Source organism: Carcharodon carcharias, chromosome 17, assembly GCF_017639515.1.
Source record: "Carcharodon carcharias isolate sCarCar2 chromosome 17, sCarCar2.pri, whole genome shotgun sequence".
NCBI classification, from domain to species: Eukaryota; Metazoa; Chordata; class Chondrichthyes; order Lamniformes; family Lamnidae; genus Carcharodon; species Carcharodon carcharias.
The window spans coordinates 48786338-48805218 of NC_054483.1; the positions used below are offsets into that span (position 1 = coordinate 48786338).

The following is an 18881-nucleotide window of genomic DNA, read 5'->3' on the forward strand; positions in this document are numbered from 1 at the left end:
AAGAGGAAAAGTACTCTTGAGTTTCATCTCAGGAATTTATTTTCAGGCTTCTGCCAATACATAGAACATAGCTGTGGAATGCACACACAGTTGCAACACAACAAACTACACAAGAAAGTATTTTTTCTACAAAAGAAATCTATACATAATTCAAACTAGGTGCAAATGGCCATTAAATTATTCAGGAAAGATACGTACACAAAGAAATATACTGCAGAGAGAAAACAACTTATTTACATGCGGTGTTATCAAAGTCGTGTTCTTTTGTAAACACCGTTAACAGCAACACTTACAGGTAAAAAGCAAAAGCTGGGTATCATTACAAGTTAATTTTTACAGGCAAAACCTTATGATGGCATTTAAGCAACTGGACAGAACTACATGCTCCAGTGTGAGCACAAGCAAGAGAGTTTTAAAATATTCTTAAAAGTTTTAAGTGGGAAACTACAAACTTTGCGCTTTATATAAAATTTGTAGGCCAAGACCAATAACAAAATTACTCAAAGCATGAAGCAACAAGCTCCAAGATCAATGTTGACTGATGAGTTGGTTTTAGAGTCAGGATTTGCATGTGTTGGCAAGTTAGACTGTGTTAAACAGAAGACTTCACCTTTCCAACTCAAAATTCAACTTGTATTATGATTTATCCAATTTGCATTCCATAACGTTGTGCCTCAATGATTATTAAAATAAATTCCAAAAGTCCCCATGCACATTTTAATCTTCAGATTGACTACAGTTCAAAGTTTTGAAATTCCCCTCGAAACCCAAAACATAAATTTTTTTTAAAAAACAGAAGCTGTGTAGAAATATTAAAAGGATACTGAAATTGGAGTTGCAAGGTTACTGATGAGAATAACATGCTGTTAGTAGCTTTAAAAGCCAGCAATACAATCTCATTTATTGGAATCTTCCCAATGGTAACAAGCACCCAATTTTAAGGCTAAGAAGGTAATTAATGCCATTCACCCATATTTAAAAAAATAAGTACAGAAGCAATTATCCATGTCAAACTGTTTATGCCAATAGTCTCATTACCTCAACTTGAATGGGCCAGTACAACAGCAGAAAGCTGAGCAACAATCCTGCAAGACAGTTTGCGAGTATAGGCAAGAGAAAGCAATATCATAGTTAGAATAAAAGACAGAAGGGAAATGACAAGCTAGGCAATATAAAAAATTCCATAAAACTGTTGATGCAGAATTAAAGTATGGTTGCAACAAACCTTTTTTTTTAATATGTGCATCAACTTTTGGGCAACTAAGTCTTTTGGAGGTTTAATAAAGGCATACCTTAAGATAATCTAATATTGAAAATGTAAAACTAAAATGTCTGGGGATGAGGCATATGGGCTTTAGGGGAGGAGAAGGATAATCATTACACAAAAATGAGAAACCGGACTTGCACACATACCTCTTTAAACTACAGCTTTGAAAAATAAACCTTGCAGGTGCACAGAATACTGCTGAATTCAGCCTGAAAACATGGCAGGATAAATTCCATAAAGGGTCTATTAACAATGTTATATTCAGATTAAAAACACAATGGGATTTCTGCAAGAATTTAATTGAGATCCTCAACTTCAGTAATTTTCAATTATCTGAGACTCTGCAACAAGGACAAGTTACTTGCCTTCACTGCAGCGGACACAGCAGCAGTTGCAGCTAAGTTTAGCCCTTGCTTTCCAAATTTCACCATAGTATCATAGCTTCGATCTTTGGCTTGACTAATATATTCATCTATATCCTGTAACATAAATAATTCACTATGCATAAATACCATAATACTTAGTCACGAAAATACTAATTTCAAAATTAAGTCACACAGCCTTTTAGGCTCAAATGGTTATCTACTGCAATTTGCAAGAAATAAATATTGTTTCCAACACCAAAAATGGGAGAGCTAAACATGTTATTGAAATGTTAAGACAAAATTCGCATTTGTATAATCATGGACACCCTAAAATACTCTCCAGCCCAAGTATCTTTGAAGTACAGTCATTGTTGGAAAGTAGAAAACGTGGTAGCCAATTTGAAAACAGGAAGGTCCAACAAATAGCAATAATATAAATGGCCAGAAAATCTATTTATATTCATCATGTTGGTTAAGAGATACAAGTTGAAAACTGTTCTACTTTCTGCCATGGGACCTTGTGTGTCCAACTGGGAAGGAAAATGGTGCCTGAATTTAACATCTCATCTGAAACATGACACCACCGACACATTGATGCAGTACTTATATACTCCTCTCGGGTGGGGTTTTGAACCCAGGCCTTCCAACTCAGAGTATCACATGACCATTGGGCCAAGGGTGTGTGGAAAGGGAATTGGATAAAGACTGGGGGCATTGGGCTTTCACCCGGGCTTGAACTAAACCTGGACCAATGCAATGAAAATTTCCTTTGTTTTGATTACAAAAAGTCCTATGTGAATTTAGCCAGGCTCAGCCCACTTCCCACTTAATCTGGCAACATCACACTTCTGCATTCAGAGGTACTCAAAGGTTGAGAACCAGCTTAATCTGCAACCAATCATTCCATACCTGACCTGAAACCACTTGGCATGCCCAATTTGGTAATTGTAACATTTCCCTGCACCAACAAATCTCATTTGAAAGAGGCCAAAAACACTCAAAAATAGACTGCTGCCATTCAATTAAATCATCCCTCACTGTACAAGCAGCAAACCATCTCTCACACATAGCATTTTGACTTATTCCTATCACAAGCTTTAAAATATTTAAGGTTAGTTTTCCATGCTTAGTTGCATTGTTATTTTCCCAGTTGCAAGCATTATTCTTAAATGCTCATTTTTAGTGAAATTATTGTTGCTAGCAGGAACATGTTTCACTGGCAAAGTAGTAACCAAATAACACAATAACAAACAAGGCTTTAAAACGTTTTACTTCACAAACTTGCAACTGGTGTTTCTATCTGCACTGTGGCATGTCTTCCGTTTGTGCGTCATGTCCTAGAAACCAAAACTGCTTCAGATAAATCTAGCAATTTGAAATGCTTTCACCAATATGGTCTAGTTAGAACGGGGGTTATTTTAAGAACTGACACTATGCTTAGATTTAGCAGAAATACTTACTCGTTCACGTGAGGAGAGAAGAGGATGTAGAAACTTTCTGTAAAGTAAACTTGCACCTCGAGTGTACGGAGATAGCAACCAGATAACAAATGCCACTTTGAGTTCATAGTACAGGGGAAACCTGCAAGCCAAGAGCAATACTTATCAAACTAAATGTAGTAACAGAAGCCAGGGTTAGGAAGGCATTTGGTTGCACACTGAGAAAATTAAGTCATCCTGGTTAATTTCTAAATTACTTCATGCTTGTTCAGTTCTGTAAAACACAGCTGCAGTTTGACCCATTGAAATATATCTAAGCTAGAAACAATTTAAATAAATTTTCCAGAAGTTGCTAAATCTGCATTTCTGCAATTTCAGTTTCAGACAACTTCCTCTGCTAAAAATCCCCATCCTCTCACCAAAGAGATGGGAAGTATGTGGCAATAATGGAAATACAAATAATAGGCAAGTTTTATTAAAATATGAACTTAGGAAATATAAAATCACCTTGGAGAGTCTTCATTATTCTTTGAAAGACAATTTTCTGTTTAAACCAAAATTAACACTAACCCAGATCATATTCTGCAGACATCATAAAAAGGACCATCACACTGGGAAGTGGCATGAGGCATCATTTGACCTCAACTACTTACAATCGATATTAATGACTTCTATGAAAGGGCCGAGTGCGACATATCCAAGTTAGCTGAAGATATAAGTTTAGGTGAGAAAGTAAGCAAGGAGGTGAAGTTATCCACTTTAGTAGGAAAAATAAAAAAGCAGAATATATTTTCAATGGATAGGGAAATGCTTGCATTCAAAGGAACCTGGATGTTCTTGTACATGAATCACAGAAAGACAATGAAAAAGTACAGCAGGCAGTTACCATATTCATGAACCGTAAGAAGGACAGTATTTAAAAAGGAAATATATGTGTGCAATTTTGGACCGTGAGCAATTTTAGGCCACTTCTTCCCAGAAGAAAACATGTCTTATGGTCCAGCAAATAAGATAGGATGGCAAATAGTATGTTAGCTTTTGTAACAAAGGGATTGTGGTATAAGAGAACAAAGAAGTCTCACTACAATTACACATAGCATTGGTAAGGCCACACCTAGAGTACTGAGTGCAGTTTTGGTCATCTTACCTAAGGAAATACATAGCAGGCATCAAGGGAGTGCGGCAAAGGTTCACTACAATGGTTCCTGGATGAAGGTATTGTCCTCATAGGGGAAATTAAGTACGTTTGGCCTATATTGCCTGACTTCAGAAGAATGAGATCTAATTGAAATATAAAATTCTTAAGAGGTAGATACTGAGAAAATATCTCCCCAACTGGGGAATCTAGCACATGGGATCACCATCTCAGAATAAGGGGTCAGCCAGTAGCACCAAGATGTGGAGTAATTTCCTCACACATAGGGTCATGAATCTAATGAATTCTCTACCCCAGAGAGCTGTGGATAATCAGTTGTTCAGTATTTTGAGTAAATAAGGAATTAAGGGATAAGGGAGAGTACAGGATGGTGGAGTTGAGCCAGGTTCTTACTGAATGGCAAAGCAAGCTCAGAGTCATATGGCCTATTCCTGATCTTATTTCTTTTGTTCTTATATTCTCCCCTACAGTATGAAAACATGCAGAGCATGAGTTCATTTTAAAGAACCCCATGCTATGAAAAGAGCAAAGCACTTTCCCATGCACTCACTGTAAGGCTGCTGGAAACCAGAGTATGTACAGTAGCTAGTTGTACTCAGGAGGATAAGACGAGAGACTTTGCTGGAAGAAGGGACACAGTGACTTCGGCTACCAAAGAATAGCAGACAGGTTCAAACAGTACTGTTTGGAGAGGGAATGCAGACTGCTGTACGTAATACCTTGGCTAATGGACAGCTGTTTCAAGAATATACCATAAGCAGCCAAAGGGTTCAGATGAAATGACTTGTGACAAAGTCATTGGTGTTTCCAACAGCTCGCAGAGTGCAGAGTGCAATGGAAAATACAGTCCATCAGCCATTTGCTGAATCCATTTGGAAACTGGTTTCTCTCAACCTTGGAACCGTTGGGAACAATTAACTAATCAAGACTGATGAAGAAACTTGGAACGATCCATATTAACTAGGGGAGGGGGAGGTGGTGGTGGTGGAGGGGTAGTGTCACTCGATTAGTAATCCTGAATAATGCTCTGGGGGCCAGGGTTCAAATCCCACCACTGCAGATAGTGGAATTTGAATTTAACAAAACCGAATAATGCCCATGAAACCAACAACCCATCTGGTTCACTAATGTTCTTTAGGGAAAGAAATCTGCCATCCTTACCTGGCCTACATGTGACTCCAAACTCTCAACAATGTGGCTAACTTGGAAATGCCCTCAGTTGTATCAATCCACTACCAAATCTATAAGGAATGAAACCAGAGAGGCCACTTGGCAATGACAACAGCAAACCCTGTCGACCTTGCAAAGTCCTCCTTAAGAATATCTGGGGGCTTCTGCCACAATTGGGCGAGCTGTCCCACAGACTAGTCAAGCAACAGCCTGACATAGACACACTCACAGAATTGTACCTTACAGATAATGTCCCAAACACCATCATCATCATCCCATCAGCAGGGTAGACCCAGCAGAGATGGTAGCACCATGGTATACATCATGGAGGGAGTTGCTTGGGAGTCCTAAACATCAACTGGATGCCACAAAGTCTCATGGCATCAGATCAAATATGGGCAAGGAAACCTCCTGCTGATTACCACAGGCCACCCCCAGTCAGTACAGTACTCCACCATGTTGAACACCACTTGGAGGAAGCACTGAGGATGGCAAGGATACAGAACCTATTCTGGGTGGGGGATTTCAATTTTCATCAGCAAGGGTGGCTCAGTAGCACCACTACTGACCAAGCTGGTTGAGTCCTAAAGAACATTGCTGCTAGGCTGGGTCTGCAGCAGATGGTGAGGGACCCCACAAGAGGGAAAAACATGCTTGACCTCATCCTCACCAACCTGCCTGGCGCAGATGCTGTCCATGACAGTATCAGTTGGAGTGACCATCGCACAGTTCTTGTGGAGACGAAGTCCAGTCTTCACATTGATGATACCCTCCATCGTGTTGTTGTGTGGTACTACCACCATGCTAAAAGGGATAGATTTCGAACATGTCTAGGAACTCAAGACTGAGCATCCATGAGGCACTGTGGGCTATCAGCAACTGAACTGTAAAACACAATCTGTATCCTCAGATCCTCATGGCCCGCCATATCCCCCACTCCACCATTACCATCAAGCCAGGGAATCAACTCTGGTTCAATGAAGAGTACAGGAGGGCATGCCAGGAGCAGCACCAGTCATACCTAAAAATGAGTTGTCAACCTTGTGAAGCTACAAAACAGGAATGTGTGTGTGCCAAACAGCATAAGAAGCAAGCAATAGACACAGTGATTCCACAACCAACAGATCAGGTCTAAGCTCTGAAGTCCTGCCACATCTAGTTGTGAATGGTTGTGGACAACTAAACAAGTCACTGGAGGAGGAGGCTCAACAAATATCCCCATTTTCAATGATGGGGGAGTCCAACATATCAGTGCAAAAGATAAAGCTGAAGCATTTGTTACAATCTTCAGCCAGAAATGCCGAGTAGATGATCCACCTCAATCTCCTCTGGAGGTCCTCAGCAAGACAGATGCCAATCTTCAGCCAATTTGATTCACTCCATGCGACATCAAGAAATTACTGAAGGCACTGGATACTGCAAAAGCTATGGGTCCTGTCAATATTCTGGCAAAAGTACTGAAGACCTGTGCTCCAAAACTTTCTGCACCCTAGCCAGGTTGTTCCAGTACAGTTAGTACACTGGTATCTACCTCGCAATGTGGAAAACTGCCCAGGTATCTCTCACCCACAAAAAGGACGAATCCAACCTGGTCAATTACCACCCTATCAGTCTACTCTCGATCATCAGTGAAGTAAAAGGGTCATCAACAGTGCTATCAAGCGACACTTGCTTAGCAATAATCTGATCACTGATGCTCAGTTTGGTTCCGCCTGGCTCATTTGGCTCCTGACCTCACTACAGCCTTGGTTCAAACATGGACAAAAGAGCTGGACTCTTTTGGTGAGGCGAGAGTGACTGCCCTCGACATCAATGCAGCATTTGACAGAGTGTGGCATCAAGGAGCCCTAGCAAAACTGGAGTCAATGGGAATCATGGGGGAAAACTCTCCCCTGGTTAGAGTCATACCTAGCACAAAGGAAAATGGTTGTGGTTGCTGGAGGTCAATCTCAGTTCCAGGGCATCACTGCAGGAGTTCCTCGGGGTTGTGTCCTAGGGCCAAACATCTTCAGCTGCTCCATTAATGACCTTCCCTCAATCACAAGGTCAGAAGTGGGATGTTCGCTGATGATTGCACAATGTTCAGCACCATTCGCAACTCTTCAGGTACTGAAGCAGTCCATGTCCAAATGCAGCAAAACCTAGACAACATCCAGGCTTGGACTGACAATTGGCAAGTAACATCAGTGCCACACAAGTGTCAGGCAATGACCATCTCCAACAAGAGAGAATCTAACCATCGCCCTTTGACATTCAATGGCATTACCATCACTGAATCTCCCCAACATCAACATCTTGGAGGTTTCCACTGACCAGAAACTGAATTGGACGAGCCATATAAGTGCTGTGGCTATAAGAGCAGGTCAGAGGTTAGGAATCCTGCAGCAAAGTAGCTCACATCCTGACGCCCCAAAGCCTGTCCACCATCTACAAGGCACAAGTCAGAAGTGCGATGGAATATTCTCCACTTGCCTGGATGAGTGCAGCTCCTACAACACTCAAGAATCTTGACACCATCTATGGCAAAGCAGCCCGCTTGATTGGCACCCCATGCACAAACATTCAGTCCCTCCACCACCACATACAGTGGCAGTATGTTTACAATCTACAAAACGCACTGCAGGACCTCACCAAGGCTCCTCAGACAGCATCTTCCAAACCCACAACCGATATCATCTAGAAGAATAAGGGCAGCAGATACATGGGAGCACCATCCCCTCCAAGTCACTCACCATCCTGACTTGGAACTATATCGCCATTCCTTCACTATCAATGGGTCAAAATTCTGGAACTCCCTCCTTATCGTGACTGTGGGTGTACCTACACCACATGGACTGCAGCTGTTCAAGAACACAGCTCATCACCAGCTTCTCAAGGGCAATTAATGCTGGCCCAACCAGCAATGCCCACATCCCATGAATGAATAAAAACATTTAAACATCAATATTCTGTAGACATGTATACAATGGGAGCCACGTGCTTGATGGATTTATATGGAATATAATCAACTTCTTCAAATGGGTCCCAACAATTACTGAGGTTCAGAATAAAAGTCTGCTTGATAACCTCGCCAGTTCAGAATTTTTTTCCCCATGAGCTATTAAATTTACACAAGGAGTTATCCCACCCATATTTCACATGATGTACAATAGAGTAAGCAATTTCTCCGCTTAAGGTGCAGGCCTGGCCAACTTCTATCTTTTGCTTTCTCCCTACTAGTCAGCTGCAGGTTCTCCAAGACCAAAACTGCACCTGGCCCACTGTCTGTGACATCTCTGGGTTTACATGGAGGCCTGTAATTTAATCTCAAAATGTCTTCCACCACCCTCTGCTCCATGGCAACAGGAAATACCACACCCTATATCCAAGTCAAAATCTTTATCAGCGATCTCTAATTACCATAATTTTCAACTGAGATACAAAGGGAAAGGTTCCATCACACCTATTTACAACTTGATACCAATGACATCTTTCTGGGTTTTAGGAAACTTGGGGTCTTTTCACTGTGGGCTTAGAAACAGGTGTCATTGCCCCCAGAGGCTAGCATTTGTCATCTCCCTTTCAAAACCATAATGTGACTTCCTTCCGATCTAACAGCTAAAACAGCCAGGTTTACTGCCAGTCAGACACCAGCAGAGGGCACATGGTTCCTTTCATTTAACCTACTTTGAAAGATACAGTTCTGAACCATGATAATCTTATAAACCAAAAGATATAGCCTTAGAACATAATAATCGTATAAACTTCACTTGCATCAGAAGCTAGAAAAATTATCAGCCAATCTCGACAGTGAGAGCAGCCAACATCAAGTGATCTAGCCAGCATCAAAGAAGAGGGAGCAGCCAGCAGTTTCAGAAAAGGCCAATCAGCAGACAGAAATTGCTGGAAATATGCAGCAAGTGAGTCAGCTGTTGAAAAAGAAAAACAAATGACCATTTTTGAGGCATTTACTCATCAACTAACTTCAATTGAAGGGTAGATATACAGCTGAAAAAATCAAAACCTATGATTGTTCTTCACAGTGGCTGACTAGCCTGCAATGCATGAGGCATTTTGTAGGTTTCCAGACTCAACAGGGATGTCTTGCTGTAACTGTACAGTGCCTTGGTGAAACCACACCTGGAATAGTGCGTGCAGTTTTAGTCTCCTTATCTGAGGAAGGATGTACTTGTTATGGAGGGAGTGCAGCGAAGGTTTACCCGACTGATTCGTGGGATGGCAGGACTGACACATAAGGAGAGATTGATTCAATTAGGATTATATTCGTTAGAGTTCAGAAGAATGAGGGGGTGGGGGGGGATCTCATAGAAGCCTATAAAATTCTAACAGGACTAGACAGGGTAGATGCAGGAAGGATGTTCCCGATAGTGGGGGAGTCCAGAACCAGGGGTCACAGTCTGAGGATATGGGGTAGACCATTTAGGACTGAGATGAGGAGCAATTTCTTCACCCAGGGTGGTGAGCCTGTGGAATTCGCTACCACAGAAAGTAGTTGAAAGCATACAATGTTTTGGCCTCAAGAAGGAGTTAGATATAGCTCTTGGGGCAAAAGGGATCAAAGGGTATGGGGAGAAAGCAGAAGCAGGCTATTGAGTTGGATGATCAGCCATGATCATAATGAATGACGGAGCAGGCTCAAAGGGCCAAATGGCCTACTCCTAGTTTCTACGAAAGGTCATCAACCTGAAACATTGACCATATGCTGCCTGATCCACTGAGTGTTTCTAGCATTTCCGGTTTTCATTTGTGCAATTCCAAAGAGTTTTCCTTACCAATTTCTAGCATTAGCAATTTTTCTTTAAAATTTTAATGTGAACCAATACAACTTCAAAAGTAGCTCAACAGTTTCATTGCATGCCATTTCATAATCTTACCAAGATACCAAGAGATCTGCAAAAGCTTCAAGTACGGTGTAAAGGGCGAAAACAATCCAGTACATCATCCAACGAACCTGAAAGAAGGAAATGCAGAACAATATTTTAATAGTCAAAAATGTCAAATTGATTTAACAAAAGCAATATCTTGATCTTTTCCATGAGGTAAGCAAAAATGATTGCATTAGCGCTCATGAAACCCAAACTCTGCTTACACCTATAGTTTCATGAAGTGGTCAAACAGGTCACTTTAGATCAGTGAGGCAGAGTAAAAGCAAGTTGCTGATCCAAATTGCTGTACTTCAAAATGTCTTTGTTTGGAATGGGGACAGGGTGGAAGAAAGTGCCCATGGTACTCCACATAAGTGTACACTGCAACTCAATGGAGGTGCTGTAGGCAAGCACTTAGCAGAACCTAGAAAGATTGGAAGAAAGAAGGTGGATAGAGGGGGGGGGGGGGGGGGGGGGGGGGGGGAGAGAGAGAGAGAGAGAGAGAGAGAGAGAGAGAGAGAGTTGCTACCTGAGGCCCCTCATGTCTGCTTGTGTACTTTCTAGTGTCTGGTTTCAGCAGTTTCCCATCAAATGTAAGCTGCACAGCCTGAACATATGTTGGACAGACAGAAAGCCACTAACAGTGGCAAAAAGGAATTTACCCATCCACTACATGTGCCACATAATGATTACCCATGAGTGTGAATAGCATACACGTAGCTCATAACATCCAGCTGCAAAATAATGTGGTGTGATAGATTTAGGGAATTAAACAACATTTCCTAGGCACACTTATCAAATGCATTATATAAATGCATACAATCCAATATCAAGTAACAACTTAATATTCAAGTGAGCATCCTTGCAAGATGCAAACGGATCTATGAGCATGTTTAAAATACATTCCAATCCACAGCTCAATACCAAGCACTTACCTGTCATTAACATGGAAATGGAGTTGCAATGCACACACTTTCCAAGATACACAAGATCGTTGCTGCTATGTTCCATAATATCTTAAAATCTATCACTTAACCTTGGAATTTCAGAGCTGTTTCTTAGAAGTTGTGTGATGGCAGTCAGTTCAATCCCTCTTTGCAATTAAGGGGTTATTTTAAGCTCAAGTCAATGAAGTAAAATACATGCGTGCCACATCGAAATTGCTACTGGGACAAGCAATGTTAGGCTTTAATTGATGAACTTTCCATGAACTTGGCCATCTGTTTCTCTCATGCTACCGTTATAGTAATGGTATGGTTCAATACCAGAGCCTGTTTGGTGCTGGCCTTCAGTGGTGAATTGTGCTCCTAGCTCCCAGGAGCCAGCAAAGCAAGGCATATGCAGACAGTTCTTGGGCAGCCAGCAAAATCTCACTATTTATAGGGCCTGTTGGTCCTTCCCTTTCTCCAAGCTTGCAAAAAATACTTGCATATGTTTAAGATGGAACAAAGGTTGAACCCAAAGCATTAATCCATCTATTTACAGATTTTGACAGTGCTGCTGTGTAGTTACAGCACTTGCAGATTTTGTATTTATTTTTACAAAAGTTCCATTTACTCTTAGATTACAAAGTAAAGAACAGTTCTCAGGAAGCTTTAAAATATTAAAAAGAGCAGACTGCCTGGAGCTATTGTGCAGCTGGTATGAAGCTTAAATGATGTAAACTGATTTCACCAGGGTCAGGGAAAAAAATCATGGGGCCCTGGTGCTCCTCTTTCCGGGTCCCTTCCTCCTCCACAATCATGCATGGCTTTTCTCCCCTTTTAATATTCACCAATCACAGAAAGGTGCTAACAAAATGGTAATGCCCATTGCTGGCATCTGGGTACAAATATCGTCCAATACATATGCTGCATGAGTCATTAATATTGAGCGCAGCAATGATATAATATAGTGCATTGCCGAGAGCACGAGAAGGAAGGAAGAGCCACTGGGGACATATAATTATTTATATATAATGCAGAAACATCCCCACCTCAGACACATTGGCAAACTGGCTCTCAGTCCCCAGTCCACAGCTTTGGATCTGCTGACATTCTCCCTGGCCCTTCCCACTGGGACCAGAAGACAAAGGCAGTTGGGGGCCCCAGGATTGGCTCCCAGCAGCCGGCCACTGCCTCGGGCTCCCTCCCAGGGAGCCTCCGATGCGCTGTTTCAATCCCACTCCAGCTTTTACTCTCTTGTCTCTTTCCACACTTGCACACTCCAGGCTCCATAATAGTTCCTGGGTGCTTGGCTTTCAATTGCAGTCAGAACCCTGGGTGCGGTTAATACTTCTATTAATTAATTCATGGGATGTTGGCATCGCTTGCTAGGCCAGCAATTATTGCCCATGAGATGGTGTTGGCGAGCTTTACCGAACACATCTATGCCCATCTGTCCACAGTGGATTCTCACACAACTCAATCAGGGTGAGACATTCCTGACCACTCATTCAAGTCTAGAGAAATCTTGCGGCTGTATTGAGGACAACCCAGGTTCAGCCTGTGTGCGAGAACTGCACTGTAGCAGCTCAAGACACTCAACTTCTGATGACCTGTACACTCTCCAATCTCTATCCTTGTTTGTTGTGCTGATGAAAACATCGTGACATTGTACCCTTGACTAATAATATGCTCAAAATTGCTGGGTTACCACTGCCACCAGAAGTGACAAGGGGAGAGACCTCTGTCTGCCAGGTTCCCAGGCTGTTAATTACCTCCAACATCCTAGTGATGGGGTTATTTTAATATTCAGACAGAACATTGACCCAACTGTGTCAGCTAAGGAGTTGGTGACAAGGCAGAACTTAGCAGCCTTTGAACTCTTGAGCCAAGGAACAGTATGCAGCAGGATTATTTCTCCAAAGTGAAATAAGTGAAGGATAGCTACCTAATACAAATTATGTGCATAAAATTAAACTTAATTACTTACAGAATTGCAGAGCCCAGGTGTAATTCAGAGGGGAATAGCTCAATCATTTCCATTCTGGCCAGGGCTTAGGTCACCACTATATGGAGCCTTTAATATTGGGTGCGAGGACACATGTCTGTAGAGATGCAATAAAGACATCTTCTCTTGCTGGTAGAAAATCTAAGCAGCACCCTACCATTCCGATGGCAAAGGGCCTTAATAGGTCAAAGCTCTCAGAAAAAGGATGCTACTTGCCAACAGGGGATCAGATACACTGTAGTCTGAAGGATTTTGATCCCTCAGGAATTGATTGCCTCTACGTCTCCCTCTAGTCTCTCTCTCCCCTTTCTCAAACCCCCCCACCCCACACCAACATGAAATGAAACCCTGGGAGCAGCAGCAACAACGAGACACGCTGGATGACCAGAATGTTGCAGATCACCCTGGAGCAGCTCTCGCTGCTCGGACGACACAAAGTCCATTTACGACAATGAGCTCAGGCCTCCCTAGCTCTCAGAGTTTTACACTTTGTACACCCCTCTCTCCCGGGCCTTGATTCACATCTGACATGTAAACCAGCAGTGAAAACATGTTAGCTTCATTTGTGTTGTAAAATCAAACCAATAACAATATTTTATGCTACAAATTATTAGTGGAAAACAGTCAAATAGGAAAGATTTTACACCACAGTACAAATATGCAAATGGATAAATGTCACGAGTCTGAGGCTTGACCACAATCAATTACAAATATATAAACGAATAAAATTATTACACCACACCTTTCCATTCAGCTGTCCCAAGCTCTCACACATACCATACGTCAGGACTATGCAATGGTCACTCCCCCAGTGAGGCATTCAGCACGTGGTGCAGTGTTATCAAACTGCAAATTTACATGAAGTTCTGAAAAAGTTCAAACTGTTCCCATTTAGGAAAGCATGGCCTCTACACATCTCCCCCGCTTAAAATACAGACAAACAAGAATTTGCCATGTTTCAAATTGTGGACATGAAGCTGCATCCATACCCATCTTTTGAGAAATAATTTCTAACCAAAAACTCAAACCTTGCATTGGTTGTGCAATTTGATAGTCTCTTGTTGAGGGTGGAGTTTCAAGCACCAATGCATGTGCAATTAAAATTACTGACCCCTCATTTTAGGGCACAAAATTCCTCTCAATAAAAACAGTGCTCTACCACCGTTATTTGTCCAAGATGTCTCAACACAAACATGGTCCCTTCTCTACCCTTTCCCATAAAGGGAAGATACAAAGCAAGTCTGGCAGCTGACACAGAATTAACCTAACAATCTTATTAGTCTTGTTTTCATTTCATGTAAAGTATTGGAAGATCTAAACTTGAGAAAACAAAAAGAATAAATCAACTTATATTTATAGCCCATTCCTCACAAGATTCCATAAACACCTATGAGGCAAGTTGCCATATAGTATATTTCTGGTGCTTTTGTTTGAGGGATAAGTGTTGGGCCAGGCAACTCTCCAACTCTGAATGGTGCCATAGAATACTTTACATACACTCTAGGTAGACAGCATCTTAGTTTAATGTCTCATTCAAAACAATGCAGCATTCCCTCAATACCACATTGAAGGGCCAGGTGAGGTTCCGTGTTTAAGTCTCTGGATTGAGGTTTGAGTCCACAACCTTCTCAGAAGGAGCAAAGAGTACTCCTAAGGCTGAGAGTCACTGCGGATTCAGAAGGGGAAGCTCCTGCCTCACTAACATCTTCAGCTTCTCCACAGAAATGGCAACTCGATTAGATTGCACTCATATCCACAATGGGTTATATTCCGATTTGCACAAGGCTTTTGATAAAGTTCAACAAAAGACGGCTAATTAAATTCAGCTGTGGAAAGCAGTTACACAATATAAATTCTGCACAAAATCAATCGGAGTCACATAGTTGTGGGGTCTCCAGCATGATTGACATGGAAACTACACATCATCTCCAACCCAGTTAGAGATATCTGTGCCACTATATGCAGCCACTCAAATAGGCATAGCAGCAGATGAAATTTAATGGAGAGAAGTACAGTACTGCATAATAGGAAGGAAACAAGGCAACATTCATACTCCATAAATGGCACTAAGACAGCCACAGACATCTAAATGTCTCAGTAAGTTCCATGTTACAACATGTCCAAACACTGCCATGCAGCAATCAAGTTATTAGGATGTGGAATTACATGGCCAAAACAGTCAAATTCAGGACAGAGGAAATAATATTCAAACTGTAAAGTGTTGTTCAGGTCAAATTACATCATCAATACCACATCCAACTCTGGTCCAAGGAAACAAGGGAGACATTCAAGTGCTGGAGGCAGTGCAAAAAAAATAGAAAAGCCACGAGCCTGATCTTCATGTCAGGGGTTAGAGTTAGGAGGGGAGACTGAGGCTTTTCTGCCTCGCCTCCCTCATCTGTAATTATCGTGGTCCGACTGTATGGCTTCCAGCACTTTGTCCTTGGTTTCATCTTTTTCAAGGGCACACAGTAGTAAAAAATTCCACACCAGGATATTTCCTACAATGTAAATGAAGAACTTATTTGCTTCTTTGTTCAATGATCTATGGAAAAGGCCAGTGACAGAAAGCCAATTGTTCTGTTTTACATAATCCACAAGTAACGATAGGTCAGCCAATACTGAATCTAGAAATTAATTTGTTACTTGAATGCAGCCATTAGTCCACTTACTTTAAATGGGGCAATATTTCCATGAAAATAAATCTGGTATAGGAACACTTAGCATCTGGTAACACGGTCACCAATAACTACTGTGCTTTGGCATTGAGACAAGTAATTAATTAAACAGTATTCAAAACAGCAGTTGTGATTGCTGTAAAACTACAATCTTCATTAAAAGATTGCTGCCCAGGTCACATTCATCTTGAGCTTTGGGCCAGGAAAGGATACGGGAGCTTGGGGATTTTGTCAGTCTCAACCATAACTCCAGAGCAAACCTCTCCTTCTGCAACAAATGAAAAAAAAATCTGCCGATTCTCAGAGTTCCTGCAGGGCTGAGGGCAGAGCTTTTGTCCATCCATTCCTTGGACACCCATAGTAAAAGGAGGCAGGATGCCCCATTACCAGGCATTCCTGCATCCTAGGCCTACAAGGATCCAGTGTAACCTCAGAAGCCAGTATGTTGAGGTGCAACAAACTACAACCCCAGCACAAATGGATTCTGTTTAGGGAATAGGTGGTTTGGGGAACGTGGATATGGGTTCCAGGGGTCTGAAGGATACTCAAAAGGTGAGATAACCTTTGCTTCCTCCCTTAAAAAAAAAAACGGTAATACTTTGCTAACAAAGCTAGCCACAAAAAGCTCTGTTTTGTTTCTAGCTTAGGGCCAGACACCCCTCCTCCCAGCCGCCCATGATACACCATTTCCCTGCAAGGGAACTTGGATGCAGTCAGAAGGAATGGATAGGTGGGTGGACACATCCCAGTGCTTACAGCAAGATGCATCTGTGTTTTTGGGCCCAGGATCTCAGGCATTCTTTTTGTGGAATGCAAAGGAGGAGATACTGATTTAGTTTTACAACTTAAAACTAGTCATATTCGAGACAAGAAAAACTGTTCCAATGTTACTTCATTATCCTTGATCAGATCTTAAAGCATCTTTAATAGTACATTTGGAAGATATGATAACAAGGGTTAAACATAAATGCACCACCCTTAATCCTCGTTCGCACATTAAGTTCCATAAATAAAAAGCGGTTACACTCAGATAAGCACAGTATACCCTCCATTACACAACTGGTGCTCACCATTTCAATATTCCAACTATATCAACGCATTGCACAAATATAATTATTCATTTCTCGATGATGGAATAGAAAATAAAAATGGTTTTCAACTGTCAGAATTCAGCCGGAGAGCAAAGACCCGTGGCAAAAAGTGTGTTGTGGCAGAGTGCTCATTTGCAGTGCATTTATTCAACATACAGGTTTCAGAAACTTTCACTTTGTTTCCACTTAATAAGCTTGCCAAAAATGTTTCTAAGACACGACACAGCTGTTTTCTCAGCCCACTTACAAGATTTCTTTCACACACACTATAATTGCTTCAGAGGGAGAAATGGAGTGATAGATTCCTGTGCTGTTCCTGTTTTATAGGCAAACAAAGCAGCAAATCTGTACATGTATGGTCTCCTAAACATTAACTGAAATAAACCAATCATTAATCTAAAATCCTCTTCATCTTCAGAGATGTTCCCTGACCTGAGTATTTCCAGCATTTTGTGTTTTCTTGTTCAGATTATCAGCAACCTCAGAATTTTGCTTTTGGGTAGCTAATCTGTTAACAGTGGGATAAATGCTGGCTAAGACACTGGGAGAAATCCCTGCCTTTCAGATCATGCTGAGGATCTTTTGCAGGCAAATGAGCCTCATTTTAACATCTCATCACAAATAAGAGTATTTTCAACAGTGCACCATGTCCAAGTACACGAAATGTCAAACTAGTTTATAGGACTTGTATGCCTGCCTTCTGACACAAGAGCGTTAATATTCTGAACCAAGCTGATATAACATTGCTTGTGGATATCATTTGTTCAGCTGTTCTTTAAAAAAAAAAAATTGAGAATGTTTGGAGTCTTACATGGAAAAACCCTTGAATTTGCCTACTGATACCAGATTCCTCCAAGAATGAAAGGGATACAAAGGAACATATTCCTGACAGGAACAATTCACTCTCTCCTTGCCCCCTTTCAAGAGCTTTGCACAGCTATTTATAAGAAATTGAAAGCATCACTAATAACTATAAGAAAACAGCACTGAGCAACATAAAAAGTAAAGAGTGTACAATATAATTAAAACTTCTGACACAAGGTTTTTCAAACACCAATTAACTGAAATGGCTACTGGGCTAAAATAGATTTAGATTTCAATTACTTGCTTAGTAAGATAAACTTCTCTTCAAGTGAAATAAATCACTGAAAATGGAAGCCACAGTAAACTAACTTCAGACTGCTTAGCAGGCAGCCAAAACAGAATGTTACAGCAGAGGTGGCGGCAACTCGGTCCATCATTCATGTCCCAGCTCTTTGAAAAAACCGTTCAATTAGTCGCATTTCACTGCTCTTTTCCCAGAACCCAGTAAAAATAGTTAGCATTATATGAAATGAAGCAGTGGGACAAAATGTTAATTGCAATGGTGAGCGAGGTCTTATAGCAGAAAAGTATCAAATATTCAGTTCAAGATTTATTTATAGGAACAAAATAACAAATAAGGAATCGGACTTATCATGAACGTTGAACTTTACAGGCCGTTATGTTTTGAAATGTACCTTTAACTCAAGTAAACAGAAAATTTTGGATAAATAGCTCAACTCAGAAACATACTCATGTGATCTAGCTGTTACAGGGTGAGAAGCTCAAACAGAAACCCACTGAAGCGTGACAACCTTTGACCCAGAAGCAGGAACACTAAGGAAAATATGTAATTTTTTTTTTAAAAAACTAAGATTCCCCAAACATTTTCATGTTTGAAAAGGGACTAAGAGTTATCTTAAAGGGATCAACTCTAATTTCTGGATAAGGAGGAGTACTGGCCGATGTGACCTGGTGACCCATTACCTGGAAGCAGTATCAACAGGAAGGAAGTTAAAATACCGAGACTGCGTGGCTCACAGACAGACAGACAAAACATACAGAAGAACCGAATTTGTATGAGAAACAAAGCTTTCTACCAAAAGGTCTGTCTTCTG

General features: G+C 41.2%; 1 protein-coding gene across 3 annotated transcripts in view; it reads right to left on the bottom strand.

Moving 5' to 3' along the window:
- reep3b (receptor accessory protein 3b) overlaps positions 1–18881 on the bottom strand; it is a 60137-nt gene that overhangs the window by 6988 nt on the left and 34268 nt on the right. For all 3 annotated transcript variants that reach the window (XM_041210152.1, XM_041210151.1, XM_041210153.1), the window contains 3 exons: positions 10272–10348; positions 3093–3213; positions 1633–1746 (listed from right to left, as the gene is read on the bottom strand). In XM_041210152.1, coding sequence (XP_041066086.1) covers positions 1633–1746; positions 3093–3213; positions 10272–10348 — 312 coding nt within the window. The remainder of the gene's footprint in view (positions 1–1632; positions 1747–3092; positions 3214–10271; positions 10349–18881) is intronic.